Below are 19,006 nucleotides of genomic sequence, written 5' to 3' on the forward strand. Positions count from 1 at the left end.
TTTGCTGATCTATGCATAACTCTGAGGTCCTGTCTATCTGGCTTGTGACTGTCATAGAAGAAACCGATCTGCCCCCAAACTACCCAGTCCAACAGCACTTCCCCTCCAGTACTCACGCCTTGACATCTGCTGTCTCCTGGGATGTGCGTGTGAGGGTACGGGAACGCAGGCGCTCACCAGCTTGCTGGATCTCCTGTAAATTTCGTTCTACATGTGGAAGCTCAGAGATGCCTTCAGTCTCAGCAGCAAGCTGTTCAGCTTGCTGAAGGAGCTCACCAAACCCCTCAGTATCCATTGGAGATGCAGATGCTACAAGAAAGAAAGAAAAAAAGAAACCCAAGTCAAGGGGGAGGGAGGCTTCATCTCTGCTTCAATCTGTTACAAGATAATAAAACTCCAGGACTTTTTGTAAACCGAAAGGGGAACAGTTCATCAACAAGCAGGATTTGTTCCTGAATATAGCCCAAGAACAGGCCTGACAGAGAAAATGAGTCAGACTGTGAACAGATCATTTCTGTGAATACTGACAGCCCCAAGATTGATTTCACCACCAGAACAAATGAAAGCATATTAAGCCACAGGCTAGAATTCCTGCCTTTTCCTGCAGACTCAACACAGATAAGGAAATGAAAGCCATGTGGCAAGCTCCAGGATGCCTAAAGAACTACCCCTCTATACCTCCAATCTCTCCACATTTATCTTGAGAGAAAAGGGCATCACCACCAGTCAACCTGAATCCCAACATTCCAGAAGCAAAGGCAGGAGGATCTCTGTGAGTTTGAGGTTAGCCTGGTCAATAGAGTGAGATCCAGGACAGCCAGGGCTACATAGTGAGACTCTGTCTTGAAATATGCCATACCCCAAAGAAAAAAAGATGAAGGCACTGCTGCAGCCAAAGGCCTTCCATCAGGATTTTCATGGTAACTCTACACCACGGGACTCAGTTATGTGTCCAGCATATGCCGAGGTGATCTGGCTGAACTGAGATCAGAGAAACACTAAGTGTCTTCTAACTAAACGCAGTCTCACTTTATTCTAACACAACCATGTCTTCTTGAATATAAAGACATTCATTTTTATTATTCATACCCTGGACTCCATTTGCACATTCTTATAAGGCTACTGAAGGCCTCATTACATATGACATCTGACTCGTTACTGCAACTACTAACAATAATTATATTTATATAAATAGCACCTATCTTTTAGACCATGAATATAATTAATAAGGCCACCTGTTTCTCTAACAACTGATTCAAAGGGCTGTAGCTTGAAAAGATGACTAAACTCATGGGGGAACATTTGCTATTGTGACCAACATTCAATTCCTTAGGTCCGTATGATGAAAAGAAAACTGACTCCAAAACCAACTCTGGCAAGTCGTCCTCTGACCTCCACATGTGGTGTGGCATGACTCCACCCGTACATACAAACACACATACAAATACTATTTAAATAAATGTTTAAATAAAAAATCAGGAGTTGGGAGAGGCAGATGGTTCAGTGGTTAAGAACCCTGACTGCTCTTAAGGATCTGGGTTCAATCCCAGCATCTACCTGTCAGCTCACAACAGCTGTGACTCCAGTTGCAAGAGATATGACATGCTCTTCTGGCCTGAGGGCAATGAACGCATGTGGTCAAAGACACATATACAGGTAAAACACACGTAACATAAAATAAAAATATTTTACTTTTTTAAGAAAGTGCTGCTATAAGTCGGGCAGTGGTGGCACATGCCTTTAGTCCCCCCACACAGAGAGACAGAGAGAGACAGAGACAGACAGAAAGGGGAAGAAGAAAAGAAGAAAGATTGAGCGAGCTGTTTACCAGCTAATACGCATTTATAAATCTTGTGTATGTACACTATACCATCCTTATACAGGGTTCTTGATGAAGTGAATATTTTTAACTCCTACCACTATTAAATTAACAGAAGGTAAAATATATTGACATCATAAAAATAGTTAAGGGCTGGGGAGGTGGCTCATCTGTTAAGAATACTCCCTAATCTTACAGAGGACCCAGTTTGGTTTTTAGCATTCATGCCAGGCAGCTCACAATTGCTTGTATTCTGGCTCCAGAAAATCTGATACTCTTTGCTGGCCCCCAAGGGCAACCAAAAATAATATGGCACACATACATACACATATGATTAAATCTTTAAGGGACTGGAGGGGTGGCTCTGTGATTAAGAACATTTGCTATTCTTAGCACTCAGGGTTTGAGTCCCAAAACCCACAAGGCTGCTCACAATTGCCTGTCACTCTAGCTCCAAGGGATCCGATATGTTCTTCTCCTCTCAGTGTGCACTGCATTGATATGGTACACTTACACACATGCAGGATAAACACTCATACACATAAAATAAAAAATAAATCTGCAAAACTATAAAGCAAAAAGATTAGGAACAAGTTTATTGTTAAAAAGAAAAAAAGTATATAGGGGCACTGTAGCTCACACTGTAGCTCACTGAGTAACCCCAGTACTCAGCAGGCTGAGGCAGGATTGCTCCAAATTTGAGGCCAGCCTAGGGATACAAAGCTGAGTTCTAAGCTAGTCTATAATATAATGTGAGATACTGTCTCAAAAATAAGATAGACACCGGTACATAGGCGCGGGCCGGCGTGTCCTTGGGCTAGAGCGCGGGACGTCTGTCTTCGAGTCCGAACGTTCGACTCATAAAAATAGCAGTGTTGACCAGCCCGGAATGAATTAAAAATGGGTGATGTTGAAAAAGGCAAGAAGATTTTGTTCAGAAGTGTGCCCAGTGCCACACTGTGGAAAAGGGAGGCAAGCATAAGACTGGACCAAATCTCCATGGTCTGTTCAGGCGGAAGACAGACCAGGCTGCTGGATTCTCTTACACAGATGCCAACAAGAACAAAAGCTTCACCTGGGGAGAAGATACCCTGATGGAGTATTTGGATAATCCCAAAAAGTACATCCCTGGAACAAAAATGATCTTTGCTGGAATTAAGAAGAAGGGAGAAAGGGCAGACCTAATAGCTTATCTTAAAAAGGCTACTAATGAGTAATTCCACTGCCTTATTTATTACAAAACAAATGTCTCATGGCTTTTAATATACACCATAATTTAATTCATACACCAAATTCAGATCATGAATGGCTAACAATGTTCTTGTTGGACAGTCCTGATTTAAGTAAAACTGACTTGTCATAAAGTGGGTACGGTCTTTTTTTTTTTTTTTTTTTTTTTAAGATTTATTTATTTATTATATGTAAGTACACTGTAGCTATCCTCAGACACTCCAGAAGAGGGTGCCAGATCTCGTTACGGATGGTTGTGAGCCACCATGTGGTTGCTGGGATTTGAACTCTGGACCTTCGGAAGAGCAGTCGGGTGCTCTAACCCACTGAGCCATCTCACCAGCCCGGGTACGGTCTTTTTTAAAGCAACAATTCCAGTTGTATACACGCTACCACTGCTCTCCCTTTCTCAAGATAAAATTGGACTTAATTAGTAATGTTTTACTTTCCATAAATATGGGCATGTCACCTCAAACCTACTAACTGGTTTTGTACTTAGATTTATATAACTGGGCATATGAATATGCTTAAACACTGGGAAAATTTTATCACTGTCTCAGAAACAAGAAGACTCAAATGTGTTTCAGTTTGTGTTCACTGGCCTCTTAAAGGTCATGGCTAACCACCAGGAGGCAACTGTCTATTCTTGACAGTGCAGTTTTAATTAGAATTCCCTACTCAAGGATGCTGCCTTTTACTATTGAAAGGCATTTACTGAGGTTTATGTATGATATCAAATAAAGAGCATTTAACACTTAAAAAAAAATAAGATAGACAACTCCTTATAAACAGCAGCTCAATTTTAAAGGTTTTATACATTTCATTTTGATGTGTGTGTGCATATGTCTGTGTGTGAATACGCAGTGTGGGTATGGGTATCCACAGGAGTCAGAAGAGGGCATCAGATTCCCTGGGGCTTGAGTTTCAGGTTGACTGTGAGCTGCCTGAGGTGGATGTGGAGACTCAAGCTTGACTGCTCTACCGCAAGGTCTTAATTATTCTTTCCTTCTTTGTTTCTAGCCCGTGGTCTCGAACTCACATAAAAAGCCACTGATCTAGCTCCACATTTATCCTCAGCTATAGAAGCACGTGCTCATGTGCAGGGCTTTCATTCCACCCTAAGTCTGGGAGATAAGGACTTATTGAAATGAGCATTCAAGGACATTAACTTTAAAGATAGGTCACAAGGTTAAAATGAAAATAGTTCCTCTCAGAGTAAACACAGAAGCAGTAAAATGACTTTAATCTTTAACAAAAATCATATACACTGTAAGTTTTCAAACTAAAGTTCCTAGAAAATTATATATACATTTTAAATCCAATATATTCAGGCTGTACCTAACTGCCATTGCCTATGGGAGAATGAGGATGGCAGAGCTAACATCCTCTAGTTCCTGCCTGCTCCAGTCTAATTCCAACCTGGCAAGCAGTGGTCCTTTTAAATTCAGATCCTATCCTTGGGCTTAAACCTCTGGTACAGTGGCGCTCTCCAGGTGAGGCTGGCTCTACCTACCTCTTTCTACCCAGACCCATCTGCAACCGGACTCCCTTTCCTCCTTGGGCTCTGACCACCCATGGGGCTTCCTTGCTGGCTCCAGGGGAAGAGGCCACTCCTGCCCTAAATTAACCTTTCACTTCATTCTACTACTGGAGCGCTCCTCCCCAGTTTCAGCTGAACTTCAAACTGTCTTTGAGGCCAAGCTCTAAGATGCTATTCAAAAAGATGACCAGTGGGACTGGAGAGATGGCTCTGTGAGTGAGAGAACGTACTGCTCTTGTAGAGGATCTGAGTTTGGTTCCCAGCACTCATGTTGGGCAGCTGACAACTAAGTGGCTGTAACTTCAGCTCCAGGAAATCTGACACCCTCTTCTGGTCCACATGGACACACAGACACACACACACACACACATACACACACACACGATACACATGTATACATAAATCAAATAAATCAATTGTGCCAGGTGTGGCGGCACAGGCCTTTAGTCCCAGCGCTCAGGAGGCAGAAGCAGGTGGATCCCAGGTCTACAGAGTGAGTTCCAGGATAGCCAGGGCTACAGAGAAACCCTGTCTCAAAAAAATAAACTATAGCCGGGCACACGCCTTTAATCCCTGCACTCGGGAGGCAGAGGCAAGTGGATTTCTGAGTTTGAGGCTAGCCTGGTCTACAAAGTGAGTTCCAGGACAGCCAGGGCTACACAGAGAAACCCTGTCTCGAAAAACCAAAAACAAAAACAAAAACAAAAAACTATAGATGGGTGGATGGATGGATGGATGGATGGACTGACAGATCTTTAAAGCTACTAAAATTAAAATTGGCAGGACTAAAGTGGCAAGGTAAACCTGTAATCCAGCACTTGGGAGGCTGCGGCAGGATTGAGAGTCCAATGCCAGAGTAGGCTCCTATTTAGTGTGACTCTGTCTACAAAAAGAAAGCATGTTGAGTTTTGTGGCACACACCTTTAAGACCAGAACTCCTGAGACTGATACAGGCAGATCTCTGTGAGTTTGAGACTAGGCTGGTACATAGTGAGTTCTAGGCCACCAGCGTTACAGTAAGACTCTGTTTCAAAAACGAGAAAAATTAATGTTCTTACTGGGATGATCCCATGATCTAGACCTCTTTCCCCCACTTAGTATATACTTGGTAACCTCTGTAAGAAAGCTCTAAACTGAGAACTACGGATGAGCTACAGTGCAGGGTGTTTTTCCCAGGAGGTACCCTTCTTACATACATACATCATACATACATACATACATACATCACACAACTATGATAAATAAAGGCACTTAAAAACAACCTACCCCAACATGTCCACATTATCTCTTCGGGAAAGGCAAAAGTCTAAGAGGAATATTCTTGGTTCTTTTCACATAACCAAAGATGGTAAGACATAACACCAGGGGTATTCATTCCCCCATGGTCCTTGTATTTGCTTAAGCTAACTGTAAACATCACCTCCAGCTTTGCTTGCTTTAATAATAAAAAATGAGAAGTGCTTTGCTTGCACTGCTCTTGAACTCAAAAGCCTGGAGTTCCCTGGTATCCCCTCTCAGATCTTTGGAATATGTTCTTTGAACCTTGAGAGTTAGAGGTGCTGGTGGGTTGGTAGATGCTGAGAAAATTAAAATAAGTGATGTCCACAATTCCTTCTGTCTCTGCATGCAGGTTTGCATTCACCTGTCATTCAATGTCTCAACAACACATGCGCCACAGGGGGCACATTAGCATTCTCAAATAAGGTGGATGCAAATACTTGTGGTTTGAATTGGAAATGCTTATGATAAAGGAACAATGTGTTAGAACACTTGGTTTCTGGTTGGTGGCACTTGTTAGGGAACGCTGTGCACCTTCAGCAGGTGAAGGCCTTCACTGAGGACAAAGCCTTGAGGGTTTACAATGCAGCCTCTCTTCTCTTCGTTCATTTCCTGGCTGTGACTGCAATGCTCCTGTAACCATGCCTTCCCGGATATGGAATGCAGCCCGTTCAGTGGGAGTCAACATCTTAGTTGGGGTTTCCAGTGCTGTGATGATGCACCATGACCAAAAGCAAGTTGGGGAAGAAGGGACTTGCTTGGCTCACACTTCCAGATCACTGTAAATCACTAAAGGAAGTCAGGACATGATCTCAAACCGAGCAAGAACCAGGAGGCAGGAGCTGATGCAGTGGCCATGGAGGGGTGCTTTTGCTCTCTATGGTTTACTCAGCCTGCTTTCTTACAGAACCTAGGACCACCTGGCCAGGGAAGGCCCCACCCACAATGGAATGGGTCCTCTCCTATCAATCACTAGTTAAGAAAACGCCTTATAGCTTGATCTTATGGTGACATTTCCTTCCCCTCTGATGGATGACTCTAGCTTGTGGCAAACTAAAACTAACCAGGACACAGAAAGAACTCTTTCTCCTTTAAACTGTTTCTTGTCAGGTTATTTGGTCACAACAAACAGAAAAATAACTAAAACAATCCTTACAGTTGCATATATAGTAAAATGAACCCATATATATAAAGATAGTGAAAATATATCAGATAATTTCAGTTTCACTGCTATTAAAACATGTGAAGGTTTTTTAAAAAGATTTATTTATTTATTAAATTTAAGCACACTGTAGCTGTCTTCAGACACTCCAGAAGAGGGCATCAGATCTCGTTACAGATGGTTGTGAACCACCATGTGGTTGCTGGGATTTGAACTCAGGACCTTCAGAAGAACAGTCAGTGCTCTTAACCACTGAGCCATCTCACCAGCCCTGGTTTTGGGTTTTTGAGACAGGGTTTTTCTGTGCAGCCTTGGCTGTCCTGAAACTCATTCTGTAGACCAAGTTGGCCTTGAACTTAGAGATCCACCTGCCTCTGCGGGGACTAAAGGCTTGTATTAGGGTTTGACCTTGTGAACTGTACATTCAGATGCTGATTTCAGTGCCCCAAGATCTAGTTATAGTCAGGACACATGAACGTTGAAGAATCTTCTAGACCAGTGTGGTATAAAAAATGCTCCCCAATTATCTCTGGTAAATAAAAGGCTGAGCAGCCAATGACTGGGCAGAGGAAATAGAAAGTCTGGATGTTTGATGTCAGAGGGAGAAGATCAAGGTAGAAAGATTTCACCTTGAGGCAGGTGAGGGTCCAGGAGAAGGAGGGCACAGGCAGAGGAAGAAGATGGCTGTCATGAGGTTGGACATGAGGAGGAGTTGCCAAGGTAGTTCTCCATGAAGACAAACAGCTACAGCAGAGCTCTCATGAAGAGACTAGGTGCAAGTAACTCAGGGCGTGTGGCTGGGAAGTAGCTAGACAGCATAAAGGGTTAGGAATGTCTACTCAGTTATTGTGCTTAAAGCTTGCTGAGTAAATCTACAGGTCACTCGCTGTCTCAATTATTTTGGGAGCTAGCTGGATTAGGAAAACCTGCCACTTTCATTTTCATCCTATAGGCGTTGGCCACCACCACCACTGGGCTAAAGCATGTGTTTAATTATGGAAAACATGGTCATTTCCACATTCTTAAAGTAACCATGTCAAACAGTCAATCAAGCCAGAAAAGAATAGATATCTTAAAAACTTCAACTACTGAGCACTTCTAAACCATTCTAAGTCCTTTTGCCTTTAAGCGCCATCCACAAGTAGAATTTTTTTTTTACTTAACAGGCCTTGTGACAACTTCAAAATTGGAGGTTCACTAAGTTCTTTAAAGACTTCTAAAGCATTGTTAACACATGCCTATAATTCAAGCATTTGGAAGCAGCTGGATAAGGAATTCAAAAGCACCCTTGGCTATTGCTTATCAACTTGAAAAGATGTATGGTCATCCAGGATGCGAGTTTCTGGTCATACCTTGAAGGATCATCTAGATTAGTGTCTGGGCATGGCAGTGAAGAACTACCTGCACTGGGTTAATTAAGTAGGAAGACCCAACCTAAATATGGGTGGTACATTTCCACAGACTAAAACCCCACACTAAATAAAAGGGAGAAAACCAGTGGTCGGAGTACAGGTGTTCGTCACTCTTCCTGACAGCAGATGCCGGCCCTCAGGTTCCTGCCATCATGCCTTCCCCACCTCGGACCGTCAAGCTTTGAGCCGAAATGCACCTTCTGCCCGCGCAATGCTCTTGTCACCATGGTTTATCCCAGTAGCCAGGAAAATAACTAATATAGCTACAGTCTGAGGCCAGCCTGGACTACATGGCACACTTTCTCAAAAGCAAAAATGACCACTGGGCCATCCCAGGCATGGCTACAACTCTGTGGTTCTCTTGTTTCAAATCTGTTACTCCCAGAGCACTTTCCAGAGACCAGAGTCTTCAGAGACTCAAAACCTGAGACTCAAAGGGGAGCACGAAAGGCCTCGGAGGCAGCCCTCTCAAGCCTGTCTGTCTCCAGGAGCAAGGGGAAAGCAATCACTATCTTAAGCTTTAGGCTAGATTGTCACAACTCAGTACAGTCACTGTAGTTTGACAGCGGCCATAGATAGCACCACCCCCCAGTCAGTCTCACCAAGTGGACAAGCTCCAGGTTGAGACAAAAGTCTCAGAAAATAACATGGAAAGCAGTAAGAGTTAGAAACTTAGTCAGGGTTTCTATTCCTGCACAAACATCATGACCAAGAAGCAAGGTGGAGATGAAAGAGTTTATTCGGCTTACACTTTCACATTTGCTGTTCATCACCAAGGAAGTCAGGACTAGAACTCAAACAGGTCAGGAAGCAGCAGCTGATGCAGAGGCCATGGAGGGATGTTCCTTACTGGTTTGCTTCCCCTGGCTTGCTCAGCCTGCTCTCTTATAGAACCAAGACTACCAGCCCAGAGATGGCACCACTCACAAGGGGACCGCCCCCCTTGATCACTAATTGAGAAAATATTCCACAGCTGGATCTCATGGAGGCATTTCCTCAAGGGAGGCTCCTTTCTCTGTGATAACTCCAGCTTGTGTCAAGTTGACACAAAACACCAGCCAGTGCAGACATTGATCTCTGGCCTCTGCCTAAGCATACACAGGCCCAGGATTAAGTGCACACACACACATGCACACAGAGAGAAAAAACGGGGGGGGTGGGTGGGGATTTTGATACATAGCAGGTGGATCCCTGAGTTCAAAGCCAGCCTATCTATAAAGTGAGTTACACACACTCACAAGATTGACTCACAAGATCTCTGAGATGGCTCAGTGGGTAAGAGCACCCGACTGCTCTTCCGAAGGTCCGAGGTTCAAACCCCAGCAACCACATGGTGGCTCACAACCATCCGTAACAAGATCTGGCGCCCTCTTCTGGAGTGTCTGAAGACAGCTGCAGTGTACTTACATATAATAAAAATAAATAAATCTAAAAAAAAAAAAAAAAGATCTCTGAGTTCAAGGTCAGCCTGTCTACAAAGTGAGTTCCAGGATGGCCAGGGCTACACAGAGAACCTTGTATGGAAAAAACAAAAAGCAATAACAACAAAAAAAGTATTCTTATTTTTTGTTGTTTCTTAGTTGTGCTAAATCTTATTCATTCTGTAGCCAAGCTAGTCTAAAATTCATTAAATGGCCCTTCAAGGTCTTGAACTCAAGGGGATCCTTTTGCCTCCATTACATGTGTGAGCCATCATAGCCACCATAGCCACATAGAAAAATAACTATTTGAAATTTTAAACAGTTAAAAAGAAAAAAGTGCAAGACAGCTCCCTCACCAGTTCTGAGGACCTCAGCACCCACATAGTGGTTCATAAGCACTGAGAACCCAAGCAGAAACCTGATGCATAGTGTGAATGTCTGTAACAGTATGAGCATCTATAATCCCAGCACCCCTAAGGGGAGATATCTGGCAGACACAGGAGAACCCTCAGAAGCTAGCCTGGCATAGTCATCAGAAAAAAAAAAAGAGACCATGGTGGAAGGAGACAGCATCCTCTGACCAACATGCGTGTTACCATGATAGGCATGCCTATCTTTACACACAGGAATACGTGTACATTCACACTTAAAAAGCAAGTTGTTGGGTAATTCTTTATAGTCCTATAAGACAGTAAAAGAGAGACCTGACCAAAATTCCTAACAGTCTTCCGGGGAAACAGAAAAGTAAAATCAATTCACCCACACAGAAAAGAAGGATCTTCCTAAGGACTGCCCAGGACGAGTCAGTTCTGCAGACGGGAGCGTGTAGTGTCAGAAAATGCCACTTGTACTATTTCATTTCCAGGTAGCAAAAAGAAGTAACCTAGTAGCACACAGAAACACAAATACATAAGGAACTTTCTGGTGAACTCTGGGATGTTGGGAAGCAGAAATCCTAGCCAGAAAGCAAGAGAGGACCCAGGAAGCTCCACCCCACCCCCATCCTCTCATCCTGTGACTGCAAATGTCCATGGTGATTTCTAAGAGCCTGTCTAAACACATCTGTCTTCAAACTCCTCAGAAGAAACAACTCTTTAGAGGTGACTCTTTACCTAGGAATACAGCAGGTTCCATCTTGTAGCTGGCATAGGCAAACAGGCCACCAACAGTGTAGAAGGCCTTTGACTCTGAGTCTTTTCTCAATCAGTTCCAAACTGGGGTGACTTTGCCTCCTTGGGGCCAAGTGTGTCAATATTCTGAGATACTCTTGGATATCACAACTTAGGGCAGAAGATACACATTATTGACATGTAGAGAGTGGGAGCCAGAGTTGCTGCTAAACATCCTACAACACACAGCATAACCTTCAACAAAGAATTAATTGATCCAAAATATGAATAGTTTCTAAGCTGAGAAACTCTTCTGTAAACCAAGCTAGGTGTCTTAGCTAGGGTTACTCTGATGAAACAAAGAGTTTACTCGGTGTATGCATCAACACTATAGTTCATCATCCAAGGAAGTCTGGACAGGAACTCAGGAAGGGCAGGAATCTGGAGGCAGGAGCTGATGCAGATGAAAGAGTGCTGCTTGCTGGCTTCCCACAGCTTGCTTTCCCTGCTTTTCTTTTTTGTTTGTTTGTTTGTTTGTTTGTTTTGGAGACAGGGTTTCTCTGTGTAGCCCTGGCTGTCCTGGAACTCACTCTGTAGACCAGGCTGGCCTCAAACTCAGAAATCCGCCTGCCTCTACCTCCCAAGTGCTGGGATTAAAGGCATGCATCACCACTGCCCTGCTTCACCCTGCTTTCTTGTCGAAACCTTGACCACTAGCCCAGGCGATGTACCACCAACAATGGGCTAGGCCCTCACACCACATCAATCACTAATTAAGAATAGAAAAGGCCTGGGGGCTGGAGAGACTGGCTCAGTGGTTAAGAGTACATACTGCTTTTCCTGAGAACCTGAGTTCAACTCCCGGCACCCACATCAGGTGGCTTACAACTGCCTGTAAGTCCAGCTCCAGGGGAATCTGACACCTCAGAGTCGTGGGCACTGCACTCACGTGCACATACCCCTTTTATACACATAGTTAAAACCAATGAGAGAGAGAGAGAGAGAGAGAGAGAGAGAGAGAGAGAGAGAGAGAGAGAGAGAAACACTCTACAGGCTTTCCTATGGCTGATCTTATGAAGGCATTTTCTTTATTGAGTTTCTATCCTCTCAATGACTCCAGCAATGTCAAACTGACATAAAGCCATCCAGCACAGTACATTTTAAAGGTACACACCATTAGAGACAGTATGACCCCCTTGAAAAATATCAGAAAAACAACAGAGATTTTACTAGACCCAAACAATAATATAGGATCCTTCCCCCCTCAAAAATTTTAAAAATCACTATATATATAAAATTATCTGTAAGGTAGTATGCATACCCTAGTATACCATACAACAATAGAAAAGATCAAACTATAGCTTAAACTCAAAACGAAGAGGGGCAAGCTGCACGCATCTATTTAAAAACAAGAAAAACTAATCTACGCTGATAGAAGCCCGAACACTGGCTACCACTGGGGGTTCAGCGGGAGCTGATTCAGAGGGAGCATAGCATACCTTTCTGGGTCTTGTGGACTGAACTGTGGCCCTTCAAAATTCGTTTGAAGTCCTATCCGACCAAGGAATGGCATAAGAAAATGAGGCCTTTGGGAGGCAGTGAGTTTGAAATAAAGTGGTAAATGGTGGGGGTTCGAATATGCAATCAGTAGCATTCTCTGAAATCATGCTAGAGAGCTCCTGTCTTCCATATCCTGAGGCATATGTCAAGGAGACCACACGCACAGAAAGAGCAAGATGGAGGCCACTAACGAACTTCCAATTTTCAAAGCAGTTAAGATAAGAAATTTCAGGAGGGAGAGTTGTGCTGGGTATTTTTTTTTTCCTGTTTGTATATTATGTTTTGTTTTGTTCTGACAAACAAATTTTTTATGTAGCTAAAAGGTCTTCTTCAAAAACAAAACCCTGCCTCTGCCTCCAGAATGCTGGGATTACAAGCACCAAAGCCAGCTCTAATTTCTGTTTAAACCACTCAATCTATAGTCTTCTGTTATGGTAACCTGACCTGATATGGATGCAAGGGTAATGGGAAATTCTCTCTATCTCAATATACACTCATCCCAGGCATGAACAACAGGTAAAAAAAAAAAAAAAAATTACTGAGCCACATACTTAAAAGCTCTTACTGAGAAGGTTAATAAGAAACAACACCACAGCCAGAAATACTGGCTCTAAATTGCCTACTTCACAGCTGCTCACTGCCCCTAATTCTCAGTGCCCCTGCACTCAAGCTCCAGCCTGGCTTGGGTTTCAGGCTCTGCCTGTGTACATTCCCTCCTCACTGTCAACCTACTATGTGTCACAGTGTAGTTTTCTAAGCACCACTGCCAGATACCCTGTCCACTCCTGTGTGGCCAGGTTTCTGCCTCTCTGGTTCTAACTCACGATTTTCCTCTTTATCTGCAACTGACCTTGGATTGTTACCTCACGAGTATTCCTCACTCTGCTAACTCTGGCACTGTAATACCAATAACTTATACTTCATTTGTGGGAAGGGGTGTGTGTCACAGTGTGAATGTGGAAGTCAGAAGATAACCTGCAGGAGGGAGTTGTTTCTCCGCTTGCACCTTGTGGGTCAGGTATAGTCTATATACTATACATGGGTATAACTCTCTATACTATACATAGGTGCAGTCCGTGTCCCTCTAGCCACTGCCTCCTGTCAACTTACTCTTCTTTTCACATCATTTTCCATATGATGCTCTTACTAAAAACCTCTTGGGCCCCACCACCAGGGATTCCAGTGACACTATTTCTGACTTTCCACATTTAACCGTCCATGACCATCCCTGTACATGCCCTGCCCAGGTTTCCAGTTACACTTTTCCCAATGAAAACACCCACCAAGCTCCTAACAGCTATTTCATCCCTGTATTGTGAGACTCTGAGCAAGATAATTACTCCCTCTGTAACTCATCTTTGAAAACTTTAAGTAACTATACCTCCCTCCCTGCCACATTGCAACCATTGAGTAAATAAATAGCATTAAGGCCAATTCGAGTCACAACCTAATATGATTTACATACAGTTGAAGCATGCTATCCAAGACTTCAATGGGTTGGGAGCTTTGGGGCCAGCATGGCAATGTTCTGAGGTGATAGGACCTTTAGAGCCTAGTGAGAAGGCCCTCCTTGTTCCCTGCTGATACCTGCTATGAGTTAATTTAGTCTTTTTTTTTTTTTTAAGATTTATTTATTTATTATATGTGAGTACACTGTAGCTGTCTTCAGACACTCCAGAAGAGGGCGCCAGATCTCATTACAGATGGTTGTTAGCCACCATGTGGTTGCTGGGATTTGAACTCTGGACCTTTGGAAGAGCAGTCGGGTGCTCTTACCCACTGAGCCATCTCACCAGCCCCTAATTTAGTCTTAAAATACATAAATACCTATTTGAATCCACTTCTGACTATTCTACCACTATCACCCCACTCCAAGCCACTTACACATGACTCATCAAGATCACAATAGCCAGCCGGGCGTGGTGGCGCACGCCTTTAGTCCCAGCACTCGGGAGGCAGAGGCAGGCGGATTTCTGAGTTCGAGGCCAGCCTGGTCTACAAAGTGAGTGCCAGGACAGCCAGGGCTACACAGAGAAACCCTGTCTCGAAAAAACCAAAAAAAAAAAAAAAAAAAAAAAAAAAAAAAATCACAATAGCCTCTAGGCAGGTTTCCCTGTCCCTATATTGACCCCTCTGCTACCTGTAAGTTCTCTGCCTAATAGTGGGAATTAGCCCTTGAAAACCAGGACTGGGAATGCAATGCAGTGGTACAATGTTTGCCTAGTCAAGGGCCTAGCTTTAGTTTTCAGAACTAAAATATAATATAATTGTATATATACATAAATATTGAGAGGGTGGGGAGGGAATAAAGGCTAAGCCTTCAATAGTTCCCATTATCTGTAAACTCAAGTCCAGCCCAATGTGATGGTAATTGCCTGCCTGTAATCCCAAGTACCCAGAAAGCTGAGCAGGCGGTCTTGGAGCATGTATGCGATGTGTGTGTGCTGAGATCTCCATCATCTGTCCATGAATCGAGCTCTGCCCTTCTGCTCCCACTCTTCCCCATGACTATGTTCTTCAGCCATATGGCCATTTGGTTCTTCCCATATGCCAAACTCACAGCTGCCACTGGCTTCTGCAGTAACCACTTCCTCTGCATCTACAGAGCCTATCCCCTTAATCAATGCAGATCTCTGCTCACAGGTCTCCTTTGTGAAGATGCTAAGACACTCCATCTAAAGGAGTCCCCCCATTTCTACAGTTTATCCCCTAAGAAGCGCATGTCAAAACCAGGCATATGGCTACTTATTTATTAATCAATCGTCTGTCTTCTAACAGTGTCCTTGAGTCTGGCAAGCTTGTCCTGTTTTCTTTCACAGCATGAATTCCTAGTGCAATGAACAAAAAGTAACTAGTACACCAAACACCCTTGGACGTTACTAGAGGGAGGGGGATGAGGCTATTTCTTTAGTTGACCTTACAGACCAGCACAGGAACTTAGAAACGAAATTCCTGGCAGTGTTTGAGGGTTTTTTGGTAGTCAGCAACTATGCACTGGAGTCAGATTAAGCGACTATTTGAGCGCATTGGTGGCGTAGGTGTAAAGTGGCCTTTAGACCTTACAAACAGGAGATGGCTGGCTGGGAAACGTGCGTGCAGCACAAGCATGAGGATTTGTGTGGGAATCTCTAGTACCAATGGATAAAGCTGAACATGGTGGCATCGATCTGACACCAGCACTGAGGGAGGGACAGACAGAGACTGATAGACCCCGGGTGACTCGTTGGTAAGCCAGTCTAGCCAATCGGTAGGCTCCAGGTTCAGTGAGAGCTGCTGTCTCAAAAACTGACAAAGACACCCAACAGCAACCTCAAGCCTCCTGACCTCTGACATCCAAACACATATGGGCATGCATCTCACCACACACACACACACACACACACACACACACACACACACACACACGTATACATCAAACATAAAGCTACAAAACATTTCAAGCTTTAGGTTGTTTGAAACAAAGGGGAGATAGCTATAAGTGGCCATACTATAAGGGAAAAAAAAGACTGCTGCATCTCTAAATTCCATCCAATTCTTTCTCCAAACCAATTATTTCTAGTTGTCTATCTGATAGACTGATAGACTATCTGATAGATCTCCTGACTGATCTGTGGGTGCCAGCAACAATTCTAGCTCCTCACCTTGGGTCCCCACAACAGTCAATTTAGCCAGAAACCATCTGGCTCCCCTCTCCCCTGAGACTAGCCTATAACCAAGTTTACTTCTCAAAGCTCATGACAAGTCATGCCCTCACCATTCCCCTCCGCTCTGACCTTCATGCCTTCCTCCCGATTACCTCAACAGTCTAAAACTTCCCATTTCTTCTAACCCACTCTCCCTGTGGCCAAAGTGGCCATTCCAAAATATCTCCCACTTTAGACCAATTAGGGGCACCTCAACCTCAGGTTGTGACATGGTTGCATGAGGTGCTCTGTAAAACAGACAGCGCCATAAACCACCTTCAACTCTTCCCACCTTCTTCAGCTGTACCCTGACACATCTCTGCTCCTCAGGAAGCCTGGCAGCTTCTTCCTTTCCTGCTCCTATACTTGTCAAGCACACAAGCATCCCCACCACAGACAGAGAAGGCCCCTCCTATTGATTCTGAACCTTCTAGGCATTCTTCCCTAGTGGAGCAATTATGACCACTTCTCAAACATCTCTTCCTGTAGAGGAAGGTTCACAGATATTTAACTCTGAATCCTGAGCATCGAGCTAAGCCTGGCACATAATAGAACTAAAAGCATGTTTGCTAATTAGAATGACTAGTGACCATAACAGACTTGGGTCCTCCTCCTGATCTTTACTCTGACACACACACTCACACACACACCTCTAAATGCATCTACCTTATAAGCTCAGGGGTAAGAGAGATGGCTCAGCAGTTAAGAAAATTTACAGCTCTGTAGAGGACGCCAGCCCAGGTCCCAGCACCCACATCAGTGATTTACAGCTGTCTGTCACTCTAGCTCCAAGGAATCAGACACTCTCTTCTGGCCTCCACAGAAATATCCACATACATAAAAGACACACAAGAACACACAAATGAGAGGAGAGAGGGAGGGAGGTAGGGAGAGAGGGAAAGAGGGAGAGAAAGAGAGAGAGAGAGAAGAACCCAAGTTCACCACAACTCCGAAGAATAGTTCAAATCTCATGGTTTTAATATTTATGTTTATTGTTTATGTGTGTGATGTCTTCCCAAGAAAAAAGCCTGTCTCATTCACCACAAGCCTATAATATCAGTAACATTCGCTTATTTGATATTTATTGAGCACCTACTTTATTGTGTACCAAACTTAAGTACTAGGTAGGCACTCATGTTCTACAGGGGTCGGTGGAGGACAAACAATACATAGGACAAATAAAACCTAAATGCTTAGAAGAAGAAAAAAAAAAGCAATGAAGACAAGAAGAGCGAGGAAAGGCTTAGACTCTAATGCCCCTAGTGAAAACTCCAAGAAAGAGAGCAGACAAAACAGACATCCAACCACAAGAACAAAGCCCTTAACTCAAAGCATGTCCTGCGGTGGTGTTGGGGGTGGGGGGGAGAATGTGGGGTGTAACAGACATTGAAAGTATGGGTCACGTTATTTAAAAGCCTTACAGCTCACTATAGGGAGCTTATATTACTATCGTTGTTATTATTTCTATGATTAGTATTACTGTTATTATTACTAAAGCGCTGACCTTTGCTTGTGCTGAAAGTCATTCAGGGAGATAGGGGTGGGGCAGGGTCTAATGTAGACCAGGCTGGCTTCAACTCGCTTTGAAAGCGACACCATGCCGCGCATGCTGTGAGTTTCTTTCAGAAGGGACCCAATATACTTGGGCATCCCTTACAGAAGACAGGATACAGGGTACCCAGAAACAGGTGAGACAACCGAAGCGGTAACCATTAGCATCCTGTCGGATTATCCGTAAAAGGAGACTAGAGTTGACAGGGGTTCGCTGGCCGTCCCTTCACCCGGAAGAGCCATTCTCTAGAAGAACGGCCCCCACGCCCCATAGAGGGCAGCCAGGCCGGGTGACGCCTGGCAGCCGTGGGTGGGCGTGGCGACAGCGCACCAGTGGGGAGGACCACGCTCGGAAGAGCCTAGTCACAGCACTCGGCGAGCAGTCGCCGGCGGGCATGCCCAGCTACGGCAAGAGAGGAAGCACGAGCCTCGTGGCCACGAACGTGAAATGGGGTTCGAGCTAGGCTCGGGGTTCTGCTTCAAGGCCAGGACCCGAACTCGGGCCCAGGCTCGGGCCGCGTGGGGGCCCACACCTCACACGCCTTACCTGCCTCCGCCGCCACCCGCTGCCGGCTTCTTCACTGCGCCGCCGCCGCCGCTTCTCGCGCCGCGCGCCCGCGCCTCCTGATTGGCTGAGGCAGTAAGCTCCCAGAAACCCCTGCGCGTTGCGCCGCCAAATGAACTTTATGGAGACCCGCAAGAGGACACAGGCGTGGGGGCGGGGCGGGGCCGGAGGCGGGGCTGTCGCTACAAGTAAGTCAAGGAGCTCCGCCCTGCTCCCGCCCACGTGGTTGGAGTTGACAGTCCTAGAGGAAGCATTTCCGCAGTTCCCAATGCTGGGCATGGGCCTGTTCTAGGTGCAGGGGACACGGTGACTTCCACAGCAGACAAGATCCCTGACCTCAAGCAGTTCTCAGCTTGGCCAGGGAAACAAAATATAGTGAATAAATGCAGCAGTAATTAGGAGAGCTAAGAACCGAAAAGCAAACTAATTGAAGAAAAATGGTCGGATGGCCAGGGAAGGTGTCATTCCGACTGAAAGATGAAAGATAAAAACATGTTTTGGAGTTTCTTAAGGGAAAAGGCTGTCTTTTGGCAGTCTGAACAAGCAAGCTAGGCTGGCTACCTGCCCGTAGGACAATTACAGAAAAAAGCAGTGGTGAAACCCAAAGAAAAGAGATTACTTCAGTGTGGCCACGTTGGGAACAAAGTGCGTCACTGGGATATACAAGAACCCATCT

General features: G+C 44.6%; 1 protein-coding gene and 1 pseudogene across 1 annotated transcript in view; one reads left to right on the forward strand and one right to left on the reverse strand.

Moving 5' to 3' along the window:
• The window catches only part of Nup93 (nucleoporin 93), a 110,065-nt gene extending 91,635 nt beyond the window's left edge, over positions 1-18,430 (reverse strand). Inside the window, exons 1-2 of the mRNA XM_021169822.3 lie at positions 18,313-18,430; positions 117-309 (exon numbers count right to left, since the gene is read on the reverse strand). Of these exons, the coding sequence (XP_021025481.1) occupies positions 117-295 (179 nt within the window). The 5' untranslated portion in view covers positions 296-309; positions 18,313-18,430. The remainder of the gene's footprint in view (positions 1-116; positions 310-18,312) is intronic.
• LOC110299891 (cytochrome c, somatic pseudogene) lies at positions 2,720-3,178 on the forward strand (annotated as a pseudogene).
• Positions 18,431-19,006: the final 576 nt, after the last annotated feature.

This window comes from Mus caroli, unplaced genomic scaffold (assembly GCF_978045245.1).
Source record: "Mus caroli unplaced genomic scaffold, Mus_caroli_1 scaffold_10, whole genome shotgun sequence".
Classification (NCBI taxonomy): domain Eukaryota; kingdom Metazoa; phylum Chordata; class Mammalia; order Rodentia; family Muridae; genus Mus; species Mus caroli.